The sequence below is a fragment of the Didymella exigua genome (assembly GCF_010094145.1).
Source record: "Didymella exigua CBS 183.55 unplaced genomic scaffold M421scaffold_26, whole genome shotgun sequence".
NCBI classification, from domain to species: Eukaryota; Fungi; Ascomycota; class Dothideomycetes; order Pleosporales; family Didymellaceae; genus Didymella; species Didymella exigua.
Window position 1 is genome coordinate 244,995 of NW_022984800.1, and position 10,189 is coordinate 255,183.

Sequence of the window (10,189 nt, forward strand, 5' to 3'; positions counted from 1 at the left end):
ATACGGTGGATCGATGGGTAGGCGCAGGTTGAGTCACCACGACCGTTTTGGGTACCTTTGCACCACACGCAGAAGCTGCACGACATGAAGTTTGTCATCTGGACGCCCTGATTACCTCGACTGGCCACGAATTGTACAGAATGGCGAATCGGTCATTTGGGTGCCATTGACGGGCACCTAGAGATTGCAACCTGTGGCTGAAAGTCGTTTGCTGTATTTCGATACTGTCGAAAGGGATGCACTAAGTACTATCTCGAGTTAGGCACCTCCAACTACGTCAAAAACCTACGGCTCTCTCATATCACGCTCCATAGTCCAACACAAGGGATCGTCGACTCAGAACGGAGAGGGTTTGAAGAGGAAAGAAAGAGACGTGCTCACACCAGTCATCATGTCACACCGTCTTCATGCTTCCCTAACCCTCCATGGAGACGACATAGACTGTGCAGAGTCGAATACAAAGGTGTTCTCACGCATGTTTTGCAGTTCCCGGCAATCGATGCAATATCGGATGGGTACAATGAGCTTGCTTCTTGCTGTGAGCGTGTCTGCATAGCGATGACTGTGTATCAAACTTCAAAGTAGCAGACATCTCTTTGATGCGTGTTCAAGGCTCAAGAAAACACGGCGAAGGCCCTTGGACGCAATAAATAATGTGAGCTCAGGAGACACAAAGATGTTAGGCTCGTCCAAGGATGTCGCTGGTTGCCCAGAGGACTGGCTCCACAGTATCCAGTCCCTAGAGGTCGACGTCGTGAGCCATGACGCAGATGAATCGAAAGCTGCCCAAGAGCATGGATATTCTGTTTGACGCGGAGGGTTCGGTCCAGAGAAGTGTCGTCGCTGGGTTTGGTGCGGCATCAATGACGTCTAGTAGCACCGACAAACCATGGTCCACAATATGCGAGGCAATGCTCCATCGAGCCAAAACAACGGGCATGGGCTCGAGGCAAGTTCATCTCGGATTCGAAAGGTGCGACAATCGGCCAGATCGCAACCCAACAGACACCTGGCATCGGCCGTCCAAGGGTGAAGCTTGGACCGGGTAGCCGCGATCGACGGACCAGCTACCCCGGCCTCCCGCAGCCTTCTCGACAGCTCTAGCCAACCATGGCGCGCCAGAAAATGAGTGGCTGGGATGGGCTGGGAGACCGAGCTGCATGAACACGCAACACGGGCGGGCTCAGCGGAGTGTGTTTGGAAACTGCCTCCTGCGCGCGAACCATATCGGTGGCCGCATAAAGTGTGCTGTATGCACCAATCGAGACGCTCCACGCGTGTGTGAGGGATCCACTGCTGGCGCTGGAGCTCTGGCGATTGAGCTCGGATGCAAGGGTGGGAAAGCTCCCGGCAGCTCTGTGGAGTCGAAAGTCAATTTGCTGCCATTGCGCCGCCAACTGTGCGCAGATCGTCCGGGCAACAGCCGCGCAGAGTTCAGCTGCTGGAATTGCGTTCTTGCAAATGCCTCGGCTGTGAATAGGGGCGTTGTGGAGAGTGTCAGCGAACTGAGAAAAGGGGTGGCTGCGTCGCGCTAAAATCCAGGCACAACAAAGCTAGGCTACATCAGGACAGCTCTCCATCGCTCCTTCCCAGCAACGCCGGGCTGCCCTGTGAAACCGTCGCTCACAACACGACCCAGCTGACGGCACCTGTCCGCCAATCTACTTGACCCCCCCTCCTCGCCTCCCTGCTCCGTCTCTCCTCCACCTCGCCCCGCTACTGCACCATCACGTCGCTGCACATTACCAGCACGCTCATCGCAACCCTCCAAAGGAGCCAAGAAGTTGTTCTTGATTCCTTTCGAATTGTTTTCGAACGGTTCGAAGGGTTTTGAGAATAACGCACCGACTCCGGCACACTGGATTACGAAGCACGAGTATGAGGTCAAGTCAACCCCAGACATGACAGCTCGCTGACAGCGCAGGTTCCGATCCCCTTTAGTGTCTTCCCGTCTGCGTATCGGAACGCGGCCAGCCAGGAGACCACCAGCACTAAGGTAGAAGGCGAAGTCAAGCTACCTGAGCCTCAAGCACACGGACGGGAAGGTCACGAAGAGACGCACGAATCCTTCTCTGCCACCGTCCACCAGCAGCAGCAGCAGCAGCCCGTTCGCGAGACTCACGTCAAGGAAGAGGTCCGCATCTACGAGGAAGAGCGCCGCCGCCCTCAGCAGCAGCCCGTTCGCGAAGAAGTCCACGTCCACGAGGAGACTCGCTACCGCCCCCAGCAGCCGCCTGTCCGCGAAGAAGTCCACATCCACGAGGAGACTCGCTACCGCCAGCCCGAGCGCACGCAATCTCAATCTCATTTCGAGCGCCAGTCCCAGCACGAGTCTCGCCAATTTGACCGGTAAGTCCGAGAGTTTCGACTGTTTTGCCTCATCCCAGCTTTGTTTTGCTCTGCCAGCGCATTCAGCACGGTCCGCCATCCATGCCCAACCACCCCAGCCCCTGAGCTTGGCCACTAGCAGCCACGGGCCGCCGCTAAACCTAATTGCTTTGTTGTTGTCAGAGCGACACGCATGTCCCCACTTTTCCCTCACCTCCTCTTCCCTGCCCATAGCTGACCTGCCCTTCTTCCATCAGCTTCCCGCCCCAACCTTCTCACTCCCACACCCACATCGACATCAAGGACCGCACCTACGACAGTCACTTCAACACTGTCCACGGCCCTGCCACCGACTACGCACCTACTCAGATTGACGTTTCCGAGCGTCAATTCCGTGAGCGCACCAGCCCCATCGTCGAGGACTCTCGCTCAGGTTACACCCGCGAGACCTTCACTGCCAAGCACCAGGACAACGTCGACCAGCGTTACCCTGAGGTTCGAGTAGAGACTTCTGCTCGTTCCACCGCCGAGCCCTCCAAGCACCACCGCCTGTCCATGGGATATTACGACAACGAAGGTCAATACCACTCGTTCCGTGACGCCGCCCACAACGCCGCACACAAGGTCGCCCACAAGGTCGCTGAGCGTGTAGCCCACCCCATCCATCCCCACCGTCACCACCACCACCACTCCGAATCCCACGCCGCCGGAAAGTACTCCGACGTCAAGGAAGAGATCGTCGTAAAGGAGAAGATCACCACCAGTGCTGCTCCTTCCCACGTCTCCTCTATCCCTGCTCCCGCTCCCTCGCGTGTAGCAGCCTCCCACGTCTCTGCCGCCCCCGCTCCTCTTCCCAGCCGCCCCGTCTCGTACGGAGCTCCTGTCCAGAGGTCTCGTGCTTCAGCCACCCCTTACATTCCTACACCTTACGTTCCCGCCGCTCCCGCGACAGCACGTAAGATGGCTTCCGCCAGCACCATCACTATCCCATGCCACCACATCCGCATTGGCGATCTCCTGATCCTCCAGGGCCGCCCTTGTCAGGTCATCCGCATCACCACCTCGTCGCAGACTGGCCAGCACCGTTACCTCGGTGTTGACCTCTTCACCAAGCAGCTCCACGAGGAGTCCTCCTTCATCTCCAACCCCGCTCCCTCGGTTGTTGTCCAGAATATGCTTGGCCCTGTCTTCAAGCAGTACCGCGTTCTCGACATCCGCGAAGACGGCCGCGTTGTTGCCATGACCGAGTCTGGTGACGTCAAGCAGGGTCTTCCCGTCCTTGACCAGAGCGGTCTTGGTTCGCGCCTTGCCGAGTCCTTCGACAACGGCCGTGGCTCCGTCCGCATCCTCGTCATCAACGACGATGGCCTTGAGATGGCTGTCGACTACAAGGTGGTCCACGGCTCCAGGCTGTAAGCGTGCTTCGCGCCGTTGATGGTTAGTATTGCTGCCTGTCCTGTCCATCACACCCGTACTAACTACCTATAGGTCAACATGTATAATGAAGGCATTGGGAGTTCGTTCCGGTCTTGAGTTGTGTTTATAACTTGGTGTTCATTGCTTGGCTGGCGTACTACCTTGGGCAGGGTTCATTCTTATGCCTAAGCAAGTGCTGCTTGGATTGAGTATGAACGCGGAATCTTTGGCGACATCTGTGGATAGTTAAAGAAATGTGTGTCTCCTCAAGCTTGCTCTGTTGTTGCTGTGTTGTGTTGTCACTGGTCCCCATCTGAGCTACCCCGCGTTTTCCATAGCTTTCCCGCACCCGCGGCCTTTGTCCACCTCGGTCCATTTGAGGTGCTTACTGAAGGCGTCTGCCCTTTCAACTCCGTGGGCCTACCACTATTGTCAAAATGCCACACTCAGATCATGCAACCTCTCAACCCTCAAGGACCTTTAGAGACCTTGCTCCCTTCCCAGACAACGTGCCCACGGCACCACTCCTCCGCATATCCTTAGTCAAGTTGCTGGCCCAGGATGCAGACGAACAGGAACGATGCTGGCAAGCCTGTCAAGAGCTCGGCTTCTTCTATCTCGATCTAGGTGGCGACGGCAGCGAAGATCTGCTCGCCGACGCAGACCGACTCTTCTCCCTCATGAAGTCTTTCTACGATATGCCTGTCGAAGAGAAAGTCAAGTACGATTTCAAAAGCAAGGGCAGCTACTACGGCTACAAAGGCTATGGCGAGGGCATTATCAATGCAAAGGGTACACGAGATAGGAATGAGTTTTACAATGTTAGCAAGGATGATATCCTTGGCTTGAGCGAGCGGCTTCCCTGTCCTGGTGTCCTGAATGGTGAGGAGCAGAGGGGCTTGTTCAAAAGCTATATCGAGCGTAGCCACACTATCTGCGCTTCCATTATCACCTTGCTCTCGACTCGCCTTCCGCTCACGCAACCCGCGCGACAGGATGGTGGACTCGAGGCGCTACACAGATTGAACGCAACAAGTAGCGACCAAATCCGCTTCGTCCACGCGCCGCCACAAGATTTCACCACAAAGGGCATTGCGCTCGGCGAACACACGGATTTCGGTTCCGTAACCGTCCTCTTTAATCGCCTCGGCGGTCTGCAGGTCCGGCTGCCAGAGCACATGTCTGCCGTCCCTGCGACACGAGACGGTGCAAGCGACACAGAGAAAAGCCTCTGTGAAGAAGGGTGGTGCTACGTCCAACCGCTTCCAGGGCACTGCATCGTCAACCTCGGCGATGCACTTGTCAAGTTCTCGAGCGGGAAATTGAGGAGTAACATTCATCGAGTTGTTGCACCGCCCGGACGGCAAGGTGAGAGCACGAGGTACAGTCTGGTGTACTTCTGTCGGCCGGAGGATGATGTAATACTTAGGAGCCTGGTTGAGGGTGGTGAGCAGGAGGACGAGCAGGTTTCAGCGAAAGAGTGGATTCTGAGACGCGCGTTGGGGAGGAGAGAAGCTGGAGGGTGGGAGGAGAGTGGCGGGACAGAGGAGGGGAGTATGCGGAGGGGTGGGATGAGGGTGTGAAGTGGACGTCTTATTGCTCGGACGCATAATCGTGTCTGACATATGGGTATCCTTCTTTGTGATTCAGGGCAAACAGATTGTGGTTCAGTTGCTCACGGAGTACACTTGACTGGCTTTGCGCCCGTTCATACAGTGTTTCTTTACCCATTGCATCCAGGTTTACACTAAGTTTGTGTCGAAGAGTTCATCGGGATCTCATGTATACAGGCTTCAAATCCATGAAAATAAAAGACTGACGCTTCCCCATGACCGGACTTCACGACACGAATGCCCACTTCAGCTTGATTTCAGGATGAAACTCGGTGTGAAAGCGCGCCTTCCATGAGCCTTAATCGTTGCCAAATAGATCACGGTGCTCTGATCAGTTGTGATCTCTAACAATGGCAGTGGCAGAGGTTGATGGGGTATCGTCGAGCATCGATGCAATTGCGTCGACGCGACGCGTTGTCAGCTTGAGATAATGCACCTTTCTCATCGCTCAGTGCCATCTCCCAACAATGATAGAGGTACCTATTCGTCAAGATTACGTCAAATGAATACCACCCGCAGAACGGAACAGAATAATTAAATGTAATCAAAAACAATTCCCAGCTATCTAAACAAACCATTGACATTCCAGACGGACTCTGAAGCCTTCTCCACATACTGCTACGTATCCTCGGTAGAATTCCCTATTGTACTTCTCCACTCCACCAACGTAGCACCAACCATGCTCAAAGTAACAAGCCAAGTACCGATCAACTGCGCTGCGAAGAGCATCGCGATTGCTCTCCTCAACCGGACCCAAATACTGCTGCGCCACCATGTCTTTGATGCTTGTTGCGCCCATCTGCACAATCACCACCTTGTCCAGCCTCAGTCCAGGGATGCTGCTTAGCTTGCTGGCCAAATCATTTGCGAAGACATTCTGAGTAACGCCGACAAAGGTTATTCCGCCCAAGTTCTTCCTGAAGAACATCAGCGCCACGCCAGTAGGCTGATCCGCTTTCGGCAACACGATTTGCGCCATCATGCTGAGCTGCTGTGTGCCTATGCCAGTGCCAAAGCCGAAGAGCACCTGGAACCCTGAAAACATTGACTTGTGGATGTTGACGTGCCAAGTAGAGATCAAGCCTGCACTGATGCTGCCGAGGATGGCGGAAGCAATCATAAATGGTACTGGATATCCAATAAGTTGAACGAGCCCACCGCTAATGATTGAGCCGATAACGAGAGACAACAGGAACGGCAGTGTAGCGAGTCCAGAAGCGAGAGGGGAACATGACTTGACGGCCTGAAAAAAGAGCGGGATGTAGTGTGTGCCGACTGGCATGGTAGCTTGGCTCGAGAAGGTGTAGAGGAAAGATAGTGCGATGCTACGTTGCGTAAGGATACGCATAGGTGAGGTCGCAGTCTTGAGGCGCAGGATCTGCGTAACCAGAAAGCCACTGCTGGGCCAGCAAGAAGTAGATGATGCATGGCATAAACGTTGCAAGGCTGATGGGATCCAGGCTCGAAAGAATCCCAGGTATGGACTTATTTTCGACTGTCGCGGCCTGATCAAGCTCCCTCTCGGGCAGATGAAGGACCATGAGTAGAATTGCCGCGACAACGGTACGAAGAGGGAGATCAATGTAGAAGCACTATCGCCATGAGGCTTTCTCGGTCAACATGTAGTCCGCCAAGCAATGGCCCGACCACATCCACAACCCCAAAGACAGCGCCAATAAGCCTCTGGAGTAGAGGGTTATTCTTGCGCGGAACGACCGCGCGCATGACAACGATCGTACCGTTCATCATGCCTGCGCTGTCAAGCCCAGCGATAGCGCGACCAACGATGAACATTGATGAGCTGGCCGCTGCACCGCAAATCGCAGACACGACCTCGAAGACTGTAAGAGCCGAGAAGAGAATCCATTTCGGCGAGTCGAAGGGCTTTGGTAGGCAGTATGTGAATGACAGTGTGTAAAGTCGGGCCCAGAAAAGCTGGAAAGCGCACAGTACAATGCCGATCCGAACCAGGCCATGTCGCTGAGAGAGTCGGAGTGGTTTGTGATGACTGGAACCGCGGGTGCGAGGATGGGCTTGTCCTGATGTGTGGTGTTGAATGTCTATGAGACTACGGAACTTTGAAGATGACTTACGAGTGCGATCAAGAACATGGTAAGTTAATGTAGATGGACCATATGATAAATGCCACTCTTCTCATCGACGGATACTCTGATGATGAATCTGGGGCAGATTGATGATCAGGCTTGGCAATACCAGGCAGCTAGTCTGACTTGACCGCCTGGCTGGATGTATTGTAGGTGTCTTTGAATACGCACAATACCGAGGACGAAGTTGGATATGGTGAATGCTGTACATTCGCAGCAACCTGTATCATATTTATCCATATGCTTCTATGAGAGGTCTCTATGGCTTTTAACACGAGCTACCACGTTTCAGCTCCTTAACTGCTTCCGTTGTAAATTTCGGGCGCGAGATGCTGTGGTGTTGAGTCTCGGGCCCAAAACTGCAGTGACGCGGGAAGCCTTGTATTGAAAGCGGCCAACCACGAAGGCCGGTGGGGAATCACCGCTGATCCCGGCTTGCATTCCGTAGGCTCTCTTTGGACGCCTCACACGGGCTCGTTCCTTCGCCAGTACTCTGAATCTGCTGATGTTGCAGCAGTGCTGACTCGAAGCTTTCGTTACAGTCGCATATAGTGCCACTTCGGCGCCTCGTGTCCTTGTCCACAGGGTTGCGACATTCAGGTAAGTTTGAATATTAACGATCCGGCCGTCTCCGGTCCCGGCGCATCTTTCGCCATGGTGACAACAACAAGGAGTTCAAGGGAGCTTTGGAGCTGATCTAGTACTATCTGTTCCACTTCGAGGCTTGTGTAGTGTGAATGGTCTCTCGAAGTTTAGAATGCGTCCAGTCAATTTGGCGATTTAAGCTTGTTGAAGGCGTCCAGAGTACAAATCAATGGTCTTTGCACGAGCAAACTACAAAAAGTCAGCACATTTCAGGCTTTGTAGCAGAGGAGACCTTACCTTCGTTTTGTACACCAGCTTCCAAATGATGATAGGGACGATGAAGATGGGAATGCCGACATACGATGCGATGAAGTCTGCCGTACTCCAGTTACTTTTCAGGAACACGGGGAACCCAGTGATCAAGGTGATGATTGTGGCGCCGATGAATCCATACCACGCGGTGAACGGCTGGAAGGGGCTCTTCCACGGCAATGTCTCGCGGCTGACTTTCTGTTTCTTCATTGCAGCATAGAAACGAATGTAGCAGAAGCACAATGTCGCCCATGCGATTAGCCCGGCAACAGTACTCAGATTCATCAGCCAGCTGAAAGCTTGTGAGGCGCCACCGGTGCCAAGACTCAAGTATGCCAGAGGTCCGAAAAGCCAAGCAGCAACGACTGCGACATAAGGGACGCCATTCTTCCAGGTGCGACCGAAGAACTGCGGCAACTGGCCGTCCGTAGTCATGGCTACGACCATGCGAGATCCAACCCAGCAGTATGAGTTGCCTGCAGACCATGCTGAAACAAGGATGCAGGCGTTGACGATGGAGGGGAGCGCGACAATACCAGCTTCATTGATAGCGATGACCCAGGGCGATGAGTTGGCGTTTCCGGTGCCAGAGACGAGGTGGGGATTGGTGGGGTTGACAATCAAACCGATAAGCAGAGCTCCCAGGACGTAGAATAGTGCAATGCGATAGGTGACGTTGGTAGCAGATCGTGGGATGGCCTTGTGAGGGTTTATACTCTCAGCTGCTGTGATGACCACGACCTCAACGCCAATGAACGAGAAGGAAGCATTGACAAACGCAGCCAGGAAGCCCAGGAAGTGGCCAGTGGATCCGGTAATGCCGTTATAGTCGACCCATGCACCAGGATTATGCCAGTAGCGGAATCCAGTAGTTTGTCCATTCGGTGCGCCGCCAGATGTGATGACGATGGAAACGATGACAAGGCCGAGGAAGCAGGCGACTTTGATGGTTCCAGCTATGACTTCGGACTCGCCAAACCAGCGTACGCTCAGTAGGTTGACGGCAAGGATGAGGACAAGACTAATCGTGATGACGACTGCAGGAGTCATATCGGTCCAGTAACTTACAAGAATAGCTGATGCTGAAGCCTCGGCTGCAATAGATATGGTGTAACAATAACCGTAACTGATAGCCAAGGAGAAACCGACTGCGGGATCGATAAAACGTGTCGCAAAGTGAGGGAAGGAACCAGCCGTAGGAATCTATGGGTCGTAAGCAACGTCATTCAGCAGAGAGGGTCTACCTACCACGGTGGCCAGCTCAGCAACACTTTGCATAACACACCACAGGACGCTACCAACAATAATGTAGGCAAGTAAGAGGCCTGCTGGTCCAGCATTTGCGTACGCAGAACCGGTTCCGATGAAAAGACCTGTCCCGATGCCAGAGCAGAAGCCGATCATAGTAACATGGTAGTCCTTCAGTCGGCGCTGCGTAGCACCATGGCCTCCAACATTGAGTTGCGGCTGGAGGATAGGTTTGTTGTCCGGATCATACGGGTCGGATTGGGCCGCATACTCGATGTCTTGATTGTACTTCGACATCTTGCTCCGCGAATGGAGATGTGAGCGTGACAAAGCGTAGGCGCAGGCGATGGTGACTTTCTAGCTATCCGAAGCTCTCTTTATTCAGAGCATGCGCGAATAGTTCTGTTGATCGGAGAAGTCTCTTCATCACCAACAAGAGCACGTCATTTCCAGAACGCGAGCCTGGACCATCGCGCGACTCCATCATACACATTACACAGATCGTAGGGCTGAGCGGCATCTCGAGGAGAGGCGAACACGTCCTCGGTGGACCCTGGCAAGCTGTATATGAACTTGACGTGT

At 54.0% G+C, this 10,189-nt stretch overlaps 4 protein-coding genes across 4 annotated transcripts; 2 read left to right on the forward strand and 2 right to left on the reverse strand.

The window, feature by feature from the left end:
• Positions 1 to 1,110: 1,110 nt before the first annotated feature.
• Positions 1,111 to 3,744, forward strand: M421DRAFT_102925 (uncharacterized protein; the record flags this gene model as incomplete). The annotated part of the gene is made up of 3 exons (XM_033586840.1): positions 1,111 to 1,117; positions 1,920 to 2,349; positions 2,586 to 3,744. The coding sequence occupies 3 exons, from the start codon at positions 1,111 to 1,113 to the stop codon at positions 3,742 to 3,744; spliced, it is 1,596 nt and encodes a 531-aa protein (XP_033446085.1).
• Positions 3,745 to 3,815: 71 nt separating this feature from the next.
• M421DRAFT_423395 (Clavaminate synthase-like protein) lies at positions 3,816 to 5,570 on the forward strand. The gene has a single exon (XM_033593456.1). The coding sequence runs from the start codon at positions 4,182 to 4,184 to the stop codon at positions 5,325 to 5,327; it is 1,146 nt and encodes a 381-aa protein (XP_033446086.1). The 5' UTR covers positions 3,816 to 4,181; the 3' UTR covers positions 5,328 to 5,570.
• Positions 5,571 to 5,975: 405 nt separating this feature from the next.
• M421DRAFT_398007 (MFS general substrate transporter) lies at positions 5,976 to 7,468 on the reverse strand (the record flags this gene model as incomplete). Its single annotated transcript, XM_033590150.1, has 5 exons — positions 5,976 to 6,073; positions 6,111 to 6,754; positions 6,795 to 6,949; positions 7,005 to 7,292; positions 7,451 to 7,468. The coding sequence occupies 5 exons, from the start codon at positions 7,466 to 7,468 to the stop codon at positions 5,976 to 5,978; spliced, it is 1,203 nt and encodes a 400-aa protein (XP_033446087.1).
• Positions 7,469 to 8,242: 774 nt separating this feature from the next.
• M421DRAFT_68919 (uncharacterized protein) lies at positions 8,243 to 9,904 on the reverse strand (the record flags this gene model as incomplete). Its single annotated transcript, XM_033596569.1, has 3 exons — positions 8,243 to 8,296; positions 8,345 to 9,562; positions 9,608 to 9,904. 3 exons carry the CDS (start codon positions 9,902 to 9,904, stop codon positions 8,243 to 8,245), a joined length of 1,569 nt encoding a protein of 522 aa, XP_033446088.1.
• Positions 9,905 to 10,189: the final 285 nt, after the last annotated feature.

Coding starts and splice junctions, on each gene's coding strand:
- M421DRAFT_423395 (XM_033593456.1), top strand. CDS start 4,182: ATGCCACACTCAGATCATGCAACCTCTCAACCCTCAAGGACCTTTAGA.